This window comes from Calonectris borealis, chromosome 8, assembly GCF_964195595.1.
Source record: "Calonectris borealis chromosome 8, bCalBor7.hap1.2, whole genome shotgun sequence".
NCBI lineage: Eukaryota > Metazoa > Chordata > Aves > Procellariiformes > Procellariidae > Calonectris > Calonectris borealis.
The window spans coordinates 29562161-29577193 of NC_134319.1; the positions used below are offsets into that span (position 1 = coordinate 29562161).

At 62.5% G+C, this 15033-nt stretch overlaps 3 protein-coding genes across 5 annotated transcripts; 1 reads left to right on the forward strand and 2 right to left on the reverse strand.

The window, feature by feature from the left end:
• Window positions 1-426: 426 nt before the first annotated feature.
• Window positions 427-5334, reverse strand: LOC142085091 (flavin-containing monooxygenase 5-like). Of its 2 annotated transcripts, XM_075156655.1 has the most exons (10): window positions 5073-5334; window positions 4838-4919; window positions 4239-4396; window positions 3833-4021; window positions 3586-3748; window positions 3202-3344; window positions 2594-2793; window positions 1870-2219; window positions 1441-1513; window positions 427-1208 (listed from the first exon to the last, which is right to left on the reverse strand). In XM_075156655.1, the coding sequence occupies exons 1-10, from the start codon at window positions 5073-5075 to the stop codon at window positions 863-865; spliced, it is 1707 nt and encodes a 568-aa protein (XP_075012756.1). In that variant the 5' UTR covers window positions 5076-5334; the 3' UTR covers window positions 427-862. The 2 variants fall into 2 exon arrangements, with proteins under 2 accessions (XP_075012756.1, XP_075012757.1); XM_075156656.1 differs by lacking the exon at window positions 5073-5334 and having other exon boundaries at window positions 4239-4459; window positions 4838-4981.
• Window positions 5335-6872: 1538 nt separating this feature from the next.
• Window positions 6873-10878, reverse strand: PLPP6 (phospholipid phosphatase 6). Its single transcript, XM_075156663.1, has 3 exons — window positions 10813-10878; window positions 10081-10499; window positions 6873-8758 (listed from the first exon to the last, which is right to left on the reverse strand). Exons 2-3 carry the CDS (start codon window positions 10481-10483, stop codon window positions 8388-8390), a joined length of 774 nt encoding a protein of 257 aa, XP_075012764.1. The 5' UTR covers window positions 10484-10499; window positions 10813-10878; the 3' UTR covers window positions 6873-8387.
• A 294-nt stretch (window positions 10879-11172) lies between these two features.
• On the forward strand, window positions 11173-13916 carry FAM78B (family with sequence similarity 78 member B). 2 transcript variants are annotated; one of them, XM_075156660.1, is made up of 2 exons: window positions 11173-11479; window positions 13023-13916. In XM_075156660.1, exons 1-2 carry the CDS (start codon window positions 11217-11219, stop codon window positions 13543-13545), a joined length of 786 nt encoding a protein of 261 aa, XP_075012761.1. In that variant the 5' UTR covers window positions 11173-11216; the 3' UTR covers window positions 13546-13916. The 2 variants fall into 2 exon arrangements, with proteins under 2 accessions (XP_075012761.1, XP_075012762.1); XM_075156661.1 differs by lacking the exon at window positions 11173-11479 and adding an exon at window positions 11531-12397.
• The last annotated feature ends 1117 nt before the right edge of the window (window positions 13917-15033 follow it).

Consider the following 15033-nt stretch of genomic DNA (forward strand, 5'->3'; position numbering starts at 1 on the left):
AGGAGGGCTGAGATGTGGCCACGCTCCAGATTTCGGCAGGTCGTGGCATGGAAAACAAAACTGGGGGGATGCTCAGGGCATTTCTGGCCGGCAGCCACTCTGGCCTCAGCATGTGGTGACCAGGACCCCCTGTCACCGCTCTGGGTCCCCAAACCACCCAGCCATCCTCCGGAGGGGCTGTGTGCAGGTGATGAGGGTGGCACTGAGCCATGCTACTGTGACCACTGTGACCCGCTCCGGCGGCACACACCCTGGGTGAGGCTGTTTTGCTGTGGAGTCACGCATGTGCATGCGTGTGTGTGCATGCAGCCCACGCTGCCGTGGAGCTGGAGCTGTGCCGCCGGCACGAGGCCAACCTCAAACTCGTGCACATCCCCCTGGCACGCAGGGGGATGGGGTGGTGTCAGTAACGGGACAGATGCCTGGTGCTGTTTAACACGCTTTTATCCAGTTAGGAAGTCTGTTGTACCTTTACTGCTTAGCTCTTGTGTAAGCGTAGCCAGCGGTGGCTCAGCTGGGTTATAGGCGACAGGAAAGCTGGTGCATCCCTGCTGGGTCGAAAGCGCTGGCCGAGAGGGACTGGATATTACCCTGCATGTGAGCAGGTTTCCTTGTCCGTGCCTGGCGGCAGCTCCCCAGGACGAGGTGCAGAGCAGGCGCCAAGGTGTTTTTTTAGCAGCCGGGGAGGCTCCATGCACCCTGAGCTTGCGCTATGGCCGCAGTGGGGCTGTGCCGGGCAGGATGAGGACTTCTGCCAGCACTGGGGTGCACAGGCTGCCGTGGGGCAGGGGCTGGCCAGCCAGCCCTGCTGGTACATGGCAAAGCCTCCCTTCCCTCTGGACAGCCCAGCAAGAGCAAGCACCTACAAGTAAGCAAAAATGACGGCGAGGACGGCCACGGCCCCGACCAGCTTGAAGATGAGGGGCACGGCAGGGGCCGAGGGGCGCTCCTCCACATGCCGCGTCTGCAGGGGCTTGATGATGCGCTGCCGCTGTGTGAGGATGGCCTCCCTGGCGCCCGCCCACTCACCGGGGCCCCGCAGGCGGTACTGGTACGGCGTGCAGGGCCCAAAGGCCACCTCCAACGCCAGCTTGGGGTCGGTGAGGAAGAGGGTGAGCAGGTTGGGCTTGACCCCCACCTGGCAGGCGAGCTCATCCATGTAGGGGATGTAATCCACCTGGATGGTGTGGCGCTGGCTCTTCACATACCTGCGGGCAGGGAGGGCAGGTGGGTGCTGGCGGCAGAGCCAGCAGACGCCCCGTGCGCCGGCAAAGTGGTATTGGAAGGACTGCCATGGGGAGGGGTCAGCGGGGTGGGGGTAGCGTAGCCGAGCGCATCCCTGCCGTCTGTTGGCACGGCCAAATGTGCTGTGACGCAGCCACGGGACAGGACAGGTGCCCAAGAACAGCCATGCCCAAACCGGCCCCGGGGGGATCTTACCGCTTTGCCATCGCTTCTCTCTTCTGCTTGATGTCAGCCTCCATGTTGTGCCGTGGGGGCAGCTTGTTCAGCCCTAGGGAGGATGAGCCACAGCATGAGGGTGCTGCACCCCGCTGGCAACAGTGGCCGCTGTGGTGGTGCCCTTGCCTGGGTGCTGTGCCCCTGCCAGCACTACCGTGGAGGGCAGTCTGGCACCTGAGGCGTGTCCAAGCTCCTCAGGATGGGAAGGAGCAGCCCGTGGGGCTGGATGTCCCTGTGCTGCTCAGGCAAAAGCCCAGCTCACCACGATGGCTGCAAGGCAGCCATGCCATTGCTCGCGACCAGGATGGCACAGCTGGCTGCTGCCTCCCAAACACTGAGGCACCATCTGCCCTGGTTCCAGAGGTGCAGGTTTGGGCTGCAGCCACAGGGGAGGTTTGCCTCACTTACCCTTGAAGACGCGGGTGGCCCAGCGACACTGGAGCTCGGAGATGGGCATGATGGCGCCCAGGGGCTGGATGAGGCCAATGAAAGCCAGCGTCGGCTTCTCCAGGTTGGGGGGAAACATGAATTTGTAGAGGGGGATCTGGTTCTTCACCACCTTCACACAGCCCTCGAGGAAGGGGAAGGAGAAGCTGTATCCCGTGGCAAAGACCACGGCGTCGATGTCTTCCCTGGTGCCATCCTCAAAGATGGCAGACGTCTCCGTGAACTCCTGGACATTCGGCTTCACCAGCACCCTACCCGAAATGATGCGGTTGGGCAGGTCATCGTTGACGGTCGGGTGCTGGTCAAGGATCCTGGAAGACACAAGGAGCCATCAGGGTGCTGGGGTGGGGTGTCTCTGCTCCGTGTCCTGCTCTGGCCACTGCTCCCTGCTCCGAGGATGCTCAGCCCCAGAGATGCTCGGCCCCGGGGGTGCTCATCACCAATGGGGCTGGTCCCCCAGGGATGCTCGGCAGCAGCTACTGCACTGGTGCCACCAAGGGTCCCCAGAAGGGGCAGTGGTGGCTCCCTCGAGCAATGCCTGCGCACACCACAGCTATTAACTGGGTTTCCAGGGCTGGTGCCTCAGCCCCAGCCTGGGCACAGGGAGCATGGAAATGGCAAAGCGGGACTGGACACGGAGGCAGCCGGGGGCTCCCTCCTGGGCAGGGGCAGCTTTTGCTGGCACCTGTGCTTTGGCTTCAGGCCGTAGTGTGAGTGGTCGAACCTCGCGTTCAGCTGCTTCTCTACGAAGTCGCTCACCATGGAATGGCTCAGCAGGTTCTGCAGGAACATCTTCATGCGGGTAGCGAAGATGGTGTCGATGGGGTAGCCCTGATCTCCAACTCGGTTGAGGATCCATGCGCCCCGGCGGGTGCTAAGGAAGACCTGGGTGAGGAAGGAAGCATCGCCTCCTGAAGGCTGTGACGATCCTGGGAGGTTGCCCCAGGGGGGCACGTCCTCGCCCTGGGATCACTTCTCTTCATGCTGCCCAGGTGCTGGGCAAAGACCCGGAGGGCAGAGGGAGACAGGGGTGGGCACCTGGTAGGGAAGAGCTGCAGGGGCAGCCCCAGCCTTGGGCTTGAGGATAGAAATCGGGGTATCCATATGGGATCAAGTCTCGGCTGCCACTGCTGCCTGGCAAATGGGATTGCCGGGTGCTGACACTGCCGAATGCAGCGAGTGCCGTGCCAGAGCAGCAGCCGTGCCAGCGTCTTGGTCCTGGTGTCCTCATGGAGCCGGCAGTGTCCCACGGGGGGCTGCCCTGCCCACTGGGATCCCGCTCCTGCTGCTTACCTGCTTGGCCGTTTGGCTGATCTCCACAGACAGGTCCGACCCGGAGTTCCCAATCCCGATGACAACGACCCTCTTGTCCTTGAAATCCCGGGCATCCTTGTAGTCTCGGCTGTGGAGGTAGTGGCCCTTGAACTTCTGGATGCCTGCGGGCGGGGAAAAGGGATGCTTGGCTTCCTGGTGCCAGGCTGGAGGGTCACCTCCCCAAAAACTGAAGTGGGGACCCTCCCTGGCCCTGCCAGACCCCTCATGGGGAGCGTGGGAGCACTCCGTGAGTCAAAGCAAGGCAGGGAAACTGAGGCTTGGAGGAAGAGCAGCAGGGAGAACAGGGGTTCCCGTGGCCAAGCTTTCTGGGGTCTCTCCTTGCACCGGGGTGCCGGGCGGTACCTGGGAAGGCGCTCAGCGGGAGGTGTGCCTCGGTGTGGTGCCCGGTGCACACCAGCACGGCGTCGAAGATGGCCTCCTCCTGCTTCCCCTGGCTCTCCGTCACCACCTCCCACTGGCCCGTGGTGGCAAAGTCGGGGCGCTTGGCCACACGGCACACGCTGGTCTGGGTACGGGGGGAGCACGCGTCAGGCACCCTGCACCCCCCGGCCCTGCCACCGCCGTCGCCGTGGGCCCCCCCGGCTCTCACCCTGAAACGGACGTGGCGGAGCAGGTCGAAGTGCTGGGCGTACATGCGGAAGTACTCCATGATCTTGGAGTTGTGCATGTAGTTGGGGAAGTCCTCGGGGATGGGGAAGTCGCTGAAGCACATCATCTCCTTGGAGGTGTTGATGATGACGGAGCGGTAGATGCTGGCGCGGCCCTCCTCGGGGCGCTCCTGTGGGAGCAGGGCACGGCTCGGTGCTGGCACAGGGGCAGCATTGGGGAGGGATGGCTGGGGCTGACGTGGTGGCCCTTTGTGTGGAGTCCCGGTCCTCAGCCTCCCCACCAGGACCCTGCTGTGGCCAGCTGTGTGCCACCCGCTGGCCACTGCCGCTGATCCCTGGCTGCTGTGGTGCTGACTCCCAGCAGGACACGTGGCTCACAGGGGTTACCTCAAACCTCCAGAGTCCTCCGATGTCCCCGGTCCTCTCGAAGCAGACGGGCTCCAGCCCCTCTTGCAGGCAGGCTTTGATGGCGCACAGCCCGCTGCTGCCCGCTCCGATGATGGCCACCCTCTTCGCCATGCTGCCCTCCACCGCCGGGTCTCTGCCTGGGGACAGTGCCAGAGAGCGGGGCTGATGGGCAAGGGGGGCAGCCGTGCAAAATTTTGGCCCTGTGCACCAAAGACATCCCAAGCTGAGAGGCAGCCCCCCAAAAGTTTGTCTGGGGCTGAGGCAACTGCTATTTCCCCCCGGCAGGGACCTGGCCAGTGCTGGAGTTTTGCACCACCGCGGTGTTGCCTCTGGACGCCTCAGGGAGAAATGCCACCAAGTGCCAGGACGCCTCGAAAAATCCCTGCCCACGCCGAGTCCCGGCAATGGAAGCACGCCAGAGTGCCGTGCCCTGCCTCGGGTACCGATGGCTCCCTCCCGGGTGGGCGACGGCGCCTCCGCCTGCCCTTTGCCCTCTCCCTTCCCCGGGAACACGTCCGTCGCGCCGCCCCGGCACCCACACTGTGTGCTGGCAGCCCGTGGGGAGGCCCTCAACCGACCTGCGGCCACGGGAGTGGCAGCCGGGGGAAGGCCAGCGGCAGGCGGGGAGCCGCGCGAGGGTCTCTGCCGGGTTGCCCTGACCTGTGACGCCGGACGGCAGCCTGGCTTTATGGTGTGCGTCGCTGGCGAGCGGGGCCTCCCCCTCCGTCACTCCTCCCACGGGGCTGGGGAGAGGAAGCCAGCGCCTGGCTGGCTCCCGGCCACCTGCTCGGCTTTTCTGGCAGCGGCTCTCACCATAGCCTTGAACAGCGGGGTAAGGAGCTATCCCACGCTCCTCACCAGGAATCCTCACGTGGGGACATGGTCGGGGACACGGGGTTGCAGGAGAGACAGAGACGCAGTCCCTGTGGCATGCACACCACGTAAACAAACACCGCCCTGAACTTTTACCTCTGGGATTATCAGGATCAGCCCGCCCCTGTTTATGCTGGTACCTGGGGCAGATGCGGCTCCAGCTGCTCTGGTGGCACCCAGCACCTCATCGCCCATATCCCCTGTGCCCCTGGGCTGGGCATGTTGGCAGTGTCCCCGTAGCTGCAGCTCGCTCCTGGCCCATCGGAGTCACGGAGCCAGCGGGACCTAGGTGCAAGGAGCGCTGCGCTGCCGGGGTGTCACTGGTGCCAGGGCGGTGGAGCTGGTTAGGAAAAGGCTCTCCCCGGCGGTGCGAGGCACAGACTGGCCGGCTCGGGGTCCCGGTGCGCTTGCAGCCAGACAGCCCCTGGGGACTGCAGGGGAAATTCACTCTCCTGTGTCCAGGGAGCTGAGCAAAGCACCTGGCTATGGAGGGGCCAAGCTCTGCAGCTGAAATGGTTTTAACCTTCTAAAACTCATAGTATGTTCACAGTAAATGTAATAAAGCTCTTTCTGTCCCTTGCTGTTGGCAAGGGCTGATCTCTGCCCCGGGGCAGAGGTGCCGAGCTGCCGACCCACATTCCGTGCCTGCTTGTCAAAAAGCATCAAAAGCATCTCTTACGAGGCAGGGGGATCAGCATGGATTCGGCGAGGAGGCAGCACTGGCAGCGCTACCCTCCCTGCTCCGTTCTCAGCTGGCTTCTGGCTCTTTTGCAAGCTCTGCAGGGACTGCCCAAGGGTGACAGGTACAGGGGATTTCTCCTAGTGCTCAACCCCACCGCCGTGCTATGAAACCTCTGTGCAGGTTGCCTTCGAATTTGCCTTTTTCCCTTGGCGCCTACAAGAGGCTGCACAGCCCTGGACTTTGCCCCCACTGTGCTTGGGCTCGTGGCCCGGCCAAACCGTGCCGTCAGGCGCAGGAGACCACGGGAGTGCACCAGGGTCAAGCCATGGCATTTCGGTCAAGACCGGCTTGTTGATGTCCGCAGTAAAGCCATGGTCCCCCATGCCTGGCAAGCACCCAGGATGGACAATGTGGTGGACAGTGCATGCAGACACGTCTGCTCAGGGCTTCCGCAGCGGGCAGAGGTGCCATCGGACAAGCCGAGCAGAAAGTACCAGTCTCCTCCTTCCCATCAGTGGGCTGGCACCTGTGCTCGGAGGAGTGGTGACAAATGACAAGCACAAGAGGAGACCAAAGGTCTCGCTGGCAGAGAGAAGCAGAGCAGAGGTGAAAGGGCAGCAGGGCAGCCTGTGACTCAGCGGGGCTGTGCACTGGTGATGGCGGGTGCCACCAACCAGCTCGTGGAGGGTCCTGCAAGTGAGCTGGGAGCAAATTTTGGCACGCACATGCATGTGGGAACAGGCCACAGATGCGCAGAGTTGCTGCCGTACTCCTCCGTGGTCCAGGAGGACCCCAATGGCTGTAAGAACCGCTTGGACGAAACCCACCCCGTGTTTGGGAAAAAGTAGAGCTAAGATGTTTTGGCACAGCTCAGCAAGCCCTGATCACCCCAAACCCTGACCACACTGGAGCGTGCTGCCTGCCTGTGATTCCACAGCCACCGCAGAGCTCGTCTCTGCCTTGGGGCGGGGTGGCTGGGTGCTGCCATGAACATGCTGGACCAGCCCAGCCGGCTGCCAGGCATGCAGCGCAACCCAGGGGATTTTTTTTTTGATCGCTGTACAAGTCCCAGACTGCAGTGCAGACCCACAGCGGGTAGCTTCACCGGCTCATGGTGCCGGGTAAGTCATGGCTCAGCTTTGGGGGAACCTTGTCATGTCACGTGCTTTCACTTCAGCCCCTGCATAACTGACAGACAGAGACAGGGTGCTCGTACCAGCAGCCCTCAGGCTGCTCCTGCATACTTCACCCAGAGCAACAGCACACTTAAACACTGCCTCGTTTTAATAAGACTTAATCTGTGCTTTCCGGGGCCTGGGTGCACTAATAGACCTCAATGGCCATGATGAACCTCACCTGTGCCCAATCACCCCCACCCACATGCTGGGAGCACTATTTAAGCTCAGTCCAGAGCCCTTGCTCCTTGCTTGGCTGTGGTCCCTGTTGTATGTGGATCTTTTCTGGCTCAGTCTCACTCCTGGCTCATTACAGAGGCTCCTCTTGGTCCCCTGCCTCCAAGGACAAGCATTCCTCTATGAAAAACAGGCTGCCAGGACCAACGGTGCCAGCACAGGAGAGCCAGCCTGTCTGGAGCACAGGGAGCTGTGGCAGTGGCTGGCGGAGCCAGGGCCCCTGGCTGCAGGAGGTGCAGGTAAGGCTCAGCTCCCAGGGTAAAGCTCAGCTCCCAGGGCTGCCCAGCAGCCTAGGCAGGGGTGTATTGCCAGCCAGGGCTATGGGGAAGGGGCTCACTCGGCAGCACGCTGTCAGCAGCACTGGTAATGTGCTGACAAACAGGAATTGCTGTGAATGCGCTGTACCCCCTGGAGACTGAAAATCCTGTGGAGGGGGGAAGGAGCTGTAAAGCTCTGCACAAGGGCTTCAGGAGCAGGCTGCTGCTGGGAGCTGCTTCCCCAAGTTACCCATTCCCTTAGAGATGGCGTGGATGGACCAAACCTCAGTTGCACCATCCTTTCCCCATGGCACTGGTGTCCTTGTTGGTTGAGATCTGGCCTCAGTGCAGTGCTTAAATCAAGAGCAACAGGGAAGAGACGCATTGCTTAGGAAGGCAGAGCTCTTTATAAACCTGAGGATAGACCCCAGTGAGTCCCCTCCAGGCAGACATTATGGAGCAGGCTGTGCAGGGCATGCTCATGACAGCAACATGATCAGTGTATTTACAGCATACAGATACACGGGCAATTGCAGAGAAATCTCTGCAAAGCCACAGCTACCACATACACCATGGGGTAACGCAACAGGTGCCCAGCACGGGCATGCTGATTCACAGTATCAGCCGTGAGCTGCCGGATGAATGTGCTGAGCCCTCCCCGGGCTCTGCAGGGACTGGTTTTTCACAGGAGAACAGCCAGTGCGTGCCCTGCCTGACAGCCCACCAGGAGGGCAGGACAGCACCAAACGTCTAAGTGCGGGCCCAGGAGCCTGCAGCACCGCTAGTGTTAAAGTTTTGGCTGGATAGATGGGGTCTAGGATGTGAGTTCAAGTCCCAGTATCCGCTCCCTGCGCACGCTTAGAAAACCAGGTGCGTGCTGCCTCCTTTGGGAGGGACCCAGCCATCAATGGCTCCAGAGCGCAAAGAGGGCAGGCGCGCTGAGCGGGGACAGCCAGCAGTACTCCACCACGCTGTACAGCGCATAGCCCAGCAGCAAACCGAAGAGCACGTCTGTCACGTTGTGCCTGCCTAGCATGACCCTTGAAACGCCGACGATGACAGCCCAGAGCACCACGAGGACCCGCAGTGGGACGGCAAGCACCAGGTGGTGCAGAACGAAGCGGCAGACCAAGGCGGCTCTGGTGGCGTGGCCCGACGGAAAGGAATACTTGTCCACTGAGATGGTGACAAACATGTCCATCTTGTTGTGGGTGGGCCGCCGCCGCTTGACGAGCCCTTTCACCACTGCCACCAGCACGAGATCCAGCAGCAATGCTAGGAGACAGTAACAGTGAGTGAGCAAGAGAGGAAGGGCTCCCCCCCCACCCCATGCAAAACAAGGCAAGAACCAAACCAAAGCCATTAGCTAAGAAAACAAGCACTTGGCTACCAAAACCTGCTAAGAGAAGGCAGTATCCCATGGCTACAATGCCCGAGTAGGAATAGCATGGTGCTTATCCAGCACAAGCACATCTTCAATCTCCACTCCTACTGCATGCAGCCCTTGCGCAATGCCACACCCTCTGACTGCCACAGCCAGCAACAGGACTTGGCCACCAAATCTTTCAGTCACTTCAGTTCATTCCCTTTGGTTAATCATTTAAAAACAAATATTTTTTTCTACGTGTAAATCTAGTTCAACTGCTTTTTTTTTTATATGGTTTGGAGGATTCAACTTGGAAATTAGGGAAAGCTCCTTCCCCACATGGGTGCTGCAACCCTGGGGCAGGGCCCCAGAGAGATGGGTGGCTCTGGCCTGGAGCATTGAGGGCCAGACGACGCCTTGGTGCTGGGACACCTCCTCAGAGCAGAGGTTAGGTCAGAGGCCTCCAGGTCCCTTCCCACACCTCTGCTGTGAGACTAATTTAACTTGTGCTGCTAGATGAAACAGATGCACAAACCCGTATTTTTCCCAACATGCAAATTTCAATTCAAATGATAAGAGTGAGATACCAATTATTTGCAACTTAATAAAAGAGTAAGAACTAGGAACCTGAAAAGGTCTGTGGCTCAGGAGCTACTACAGTTTCTAAATGAGCAAAAATGAAGAATCTAAGTATACCTAACAGGACAGGATGCTAGTGGGGGGAATATTACACCACACGAAATTAAAATGCATGCTTTAAACCAAGTTTCCTCACTGGCTGATACAGATCAATCTGTGCAGGTGCTGCCTGCAGGGAGCCCAAGGGTGCAGACATCTGTGTGCCGGAGCAGCTTTTCAGGGAATGGGCTGGTGTCTCAACGCTAGGCAGCTGCACCTGGAATGTGCTGTTCTGATAAGCTGAAGAACTAAAAGAGAGTTCAGCTCCCTGAAAGTTTTGTGCAACTGCAGGACCAGTTTAGCTGTTGGGAGTTTCCCGATGAGTGGTTGGAGCTGTGACAGATGAGCCATTCTCGTGCCACCACATTCTCCAGCTGCAGAGTTACTCCCTCTGGTACCAGGCACCCCAGACGAGCCTGCACCAATTACTCAAAATCAGCAGGCTCCCTCAGGGCTGTAAGAGGCTGAGGTTTACTCAGCTCTGCCCCATCCTCCCTCCTTGGCTCCAGCCAGCCCCCGCCTGCAGAGCCCCTTGGTGAGCCCCCAGCCTCACCGAAGAGCAGGTTGAGCAGCACCTCCCTGGCCGCTGAGCTGTCGCTCTGGCAGAGCCCGTAGAAGGTGCCCAGCAGCCAGGGGATGCCGTGCCCCGAAACCTCGATGACCTTCATGAGGGGGCGTGCGCTGCCCCAGGCCGAGCCCTCCCCGGCGCAGACGCCCAGGCGCTTGGAGGCCCAGAGGTCGATGGCAAGCAGGGAGCTGAGGGCGATGCCCAGGAAGGAGGGGTTCAGCCTCATGCAGTCCTCCTCGGGCAGCGGGGCCGCCGCGGAGCTGCCCGACTCCTTGCGGCGTGACGGGCTGTCCGGGGCGCCGGGGCTGCGCTGGCTCACGAGGGACAAGAACTCCAGGCGGCTGCTGCTGCCGGCGCGTCGCTCGCGGCTGCTCCGGGGGCTCGGCATGGCGAGGGGAGGCGGCCTGGGAGAGGCGGCGGCCGGTCACCTGCTGCCAGGCGTGCTCTGGCACCGGGACCCGGGCAAGCCGCCCAGGAGCCCGCATGCCACCCCCTGCCCGGGCCTGCTTCTTCCCCCCCGCCTCACCTGCTACGGCCCCCGCTGCCTGCAAGCCCCGGGCCTGCCCGCGCACCCTGCCCGGCACCCCCGCCTCCCGCTACCGCACCGCCGGGGCCCAGTTCCCCGCTCCCGGTGTGTCCCCGGTGCCCGAGACCCCCCCAAGGGCACCCCGGGAATTGGGCGCCCGCGCTCCCCCCGCACCCCGGCTCCCCCGGTACCAGGCGGCCCCGGCGCGGCCCCGCTTCCTCTTCCGCCGCCCCCCGTGACGCACCGGTTGCCATGGAACGGGGACGCCCCGGGGCAGGGCTGCGGCGCCCCCTGGCGGCGGGGAGGTCCTCCCCACCCTCCCTCCCGCCGCGCCCCGGGGCGGGGATCCGTGGGGCGCGCCCCGCCTACCCCTCCCGCCCCGCCCCGCGCACGTGCCCTCCCCGGCCGGCGTACGGCAGCCGGCGAGGGCCGCAAGAGGCGCGGCGGCGGCGCCTTCGCCCTGCCGGCGCCGGTGCGGGCGCCGGTGCGCGGGCGGCGATGCGCGGCGGGCGGGCGGCGGCGGCGGCGGGGGGACGGGCCGCCCCCCCGGCCCCGCGGCTCGGCGGCGGCGGGTGACGACGGCTCGGCGGCGGCGATGGGGTGCCTGCAGAGCGTGGCCTGCAAGGCGCGGGTGCGTCGGGAGCAGATCGTGGTGTCGGACGTGTCGGCCACCATCGAGCCGGCGGCCACCGCCATCGAGGAGAGCTCGCCGGTGGTGCTGCGGTACCGCACGCCCTACTTCCGCGCCTCGGCCCGCGTCCTCATGCCGCCCATCGCCCGGCGGCACACCTGGGTGGTGGGCTGGATCCAGGCCTGCAACCACATGGAGTTCTACAACACCTACAGCGACCTCGGCGTGTGAGCACCGGCACCGGCACCGCCACCCACCGGCACCGCCACCGGGGCGGGGTGGGGGGACGGGGCCTGGCAGCGGGCACGGCACCCCGGCTGCGCTGCGGCGGGAGCGGGGCCGGGGAGGCACCGCGGCAGGCAGCGGGCTGGGCACGGCACCGGCATCCTGGCAGCCGCCTCCGGGTGTTGCACCCACACCCCGTGTCTGCACCCACGGGCGTCACCTTCACCCCAGTGCCTGCTCCGGCACCGTCCCTGCCGCCTTCAGACCCGACCCCCCGCCCGGGCAGCGCCCGCGCTCCTCCTGCAGCCGGCTCCCGCACCGGCCGGGTGGCCCGAACCTCCCTCGTTCGAGGGCTTTGCGGCCGCCGTCCCCCATCAGCAGCGTTTCTCCTGGGGCCGGGTCGTGAGCGCGGGCGGTGCTGGGGCAGTTGCCCCCTCGGCTTGTGCCAAAAGGGGGAAGCGTTGCCGCGCGTGGCAGAAATGGCTGCTGGAAACCAACTTTTCCCAAGGCCGAGGGTGCGGGTGACTCAGGGGCGACGCCGAGGGGCAAAGCTGTCGGCTCTGCGGCTGCGTCTTCTGCCGTTTGAAAGGGGTGATGCGAGCGGGGGCTGGAGATGGCCGGAGGGGTCCGTTCTGCAGCCCACCGGCGGGATCCCGCTGCCGGTGCCCGGGGGTGCGGGCGCAGGGCGGCAGGCAGGGCGGCGTGCGCGGGCACCGGGGCAGCAGCGGGTCCTCGTGCTGCCTGCCCGCGTCCTTGCGTCATGGCAGATTTGTTTGCACGTGGCGCTGGAGCGCTTGGGGTCGTTGGAGCGAGCGGAGATCATCTCTTGTCGGGGGGATGGCGGCCGCGTGTCCCCTGCCACTCGCAGGCAGCTCCAGCGCCCAGATGCGTTTGAAGCCAGAGCTTGGACTCAGCGGGAGGTTTCACCAAAGCTCCCCGCTTGTAATTGCCACGTGGCGATCATCTCCCTTGCCGTAGCCACGCGGTCTTGCTAACATGGTCGGCAGCCAAGATTTGGGCTGGAATTTCCCCCCCACCCATATTGCAGGGATTTCATCGCACCAGCGGCAGGCGTAATTGTGGTGTTTAATTATTATACGTGTCTCTGTGCAGGCGTGTGTATTTAGAGGCATACAAATTGCTGAGTTTTATCGCAGGAGGGGGCTGCTGACAGGCTTGGCCGGTGCCGTGGTCGCGGTGCTGCAGCTGGTGGATGGGGAAGGTTGTTCTCTGCCGGCGCAGGAGCTGGTTAAGGAGAGAGTGGCCCCAGAGAGACTCAGCAATGAGTTTTGGCCCAGTTGGTTTGATTGCAGGTTAATTAAAATAGCGTTTTGCTGGCAGAACAAAGGCTTCAGCTAGCCGTGACTGGCTCGGCAAAGGAACCAAAGCCGAATTCGTTCTTGAAGGAGGTCCTTGAGAGCTTGCTGCAGGCGGGGAAGAGGGTCCTCAAGCTGCTTTCCTCCCTGTCCCTCCCTCCCCGTCCCTCGCCGGGCGCTGTCGCTGCCGTTTCCCTGCTAACCTGGCCTTTCTCTTCCCATTTGCTAGGTCAAGCTGGGAGCTGCCCGACCTGCGAGAAGGAAGAGTTAAAGCCATCAGCGATTCGGATGGCGTGAGCTACCCCTGGTATGGAAACACCACAGAAACTGTGACCCTGGTCGGGCCCACTAACAAGATCTCCAGGTTCTCGGTGAGCATGAATGACAATTTCTACCCCAGCGTGACGTGGGCTGTCCCTGTGAGCAACAGTAATGTGCCGCTGCTGACCAGGATTAAAAGGGACCAGAGCTTTACCACGTGGCTGGTGGCCATGAACACCACCACCAAGGAAAAGATCATCTTGCAGACTATAAAGTGGAGGATGCGAGTGGACATTGAGGTCGATCCCATGCAGCTGCTGGGGCAGCGGGCACGGCTGGTGGGAAGGACTCAGCAGGAGCAGCCCCGGATCCTCAGCAGGATGGAGCCCATCCCACCAAACGCACTAGTGAAACCCAATGCCAACGATGCCCAAGTCCTCATGTGGAGACCCAAGCGAGGCCAGCCTATAGTTGTGATACCTCCCAAGTAGAGCAGTGCCGGGGCGCGTGTGTGAGGACCTGGGTGCTGCCAGCCTGCTGCAAACGAACGGGGTTTCTGAGCCAAAGCAAATCTCTTTGGTTCTCCTGCCTGTGTAGCTGTGGTTGAAAACACGGCTCCTCCTTAGTCAGAAAGAGAGCCTGGCCGGCGCGGGGGCACGGAAAAGGGATCGCTGAGCTGGAGGATTTCGCAGGAAGCTGAATCGAGTACTTCTAGGGGCTTGCGGCTGGCAAAGAGGCTGTCTGACCTAAAAGACTCGTCTTTCCTTGCAGGGCAATGCAAGGAGCATGAATGCGATCGAACCGTGCCTGTGGCAAATGCTGCTTTCCACCCAACTGGAGGTAGAAGCGGAGACCGTGCCTGCCGGACGCGGAGGGCTCCTGCGGTGACCCTTCCCGCCGGGGCGCGGCTGTCCCCGCGGTGTCTATACCTATGCATTTCGGATCGATAATTGACCCCTCACCCTGCCCACTGGGACTGGGCGGGAGGACCTGGGAGCAGAGCGGGAGCCCGGTGCTGGCCATTGTCGCTGCCCGGGAGGGGTTTTCCGCAGCCGAGGGGAAGCGGGATGTTTTGCATGCATCTGGGTGTGTTTGGAGTAGTTGTGAGTGTAGGAGATGCCGTAGCTCTTTTCCGTCTTGGAGTGAGATCTAAGGGCAGGTTAGATGTCCTTTCGTTTTAAGGTGCACTAAATCTTTGCAGTTCCTCAACCTTCCCCCCCCCCCCCCCCAAAAATCCCACCAGCCCTTCTCTCATGGAAGCAAAACCGATTCTCAGCTGAGCGAGAAACTGGGAGCAGGCGCTCGCTGACTGTGGGGTATCCGAACCAGCTTGGAGGTACCCGGGACTCGCATGCTTCCACTGCAGACCCAAGTCCTTGCAAGAAGTTGGGTGCTTGCTCATTTTCCATGCAAATGCCGGCTTACATGGAGACCCTCCTCCTCCTCAGCCACCCAGGGAGCAGGGTAGATACCGGCGGGGACCCTGGCGCTGGCGGGGAGGGGACTGCATGCCTTGCGGTCACTCCCCAGGCTCTGCAGGGCTGGGGGTCTCCTTTCCATGGGTCGGAGGCGGGGATGTGAGCAGAGGCTGCGCTGGGCAGGCCTGGGTTTGCCTGGGAAGGAGGAGGCAAGCGCGCTGCCTGGGCGCTGCCTCCTGCTTCTGCAGGTGCTTGGAGGGTAACAGGGGGTTTTATTTGCCTTTCTCCTTGCCCCTCGCTGCCTGGATGGCTGGCATCGTCTGGTCCGCGGGGCGGTGCTGGTGCCATGGGCTGCGACCTGCAATGCCCGACATTTTGCCCTCGGGATGTAGCAGAGGCGAAAGCCATGGCTGCCCTGCCGATGCCCCAGGTGCCCCATCGCTCCTGGGCAGATGGTTACAGCTTTTACTGCTCCATTCACTGCCCCGGCGTGAGCCCTGTGGCTCCTCCGGCTTGCGCTCCTGCCTTTGCACCATGGGAGGTTGGCGCTGCCCTGGGGAT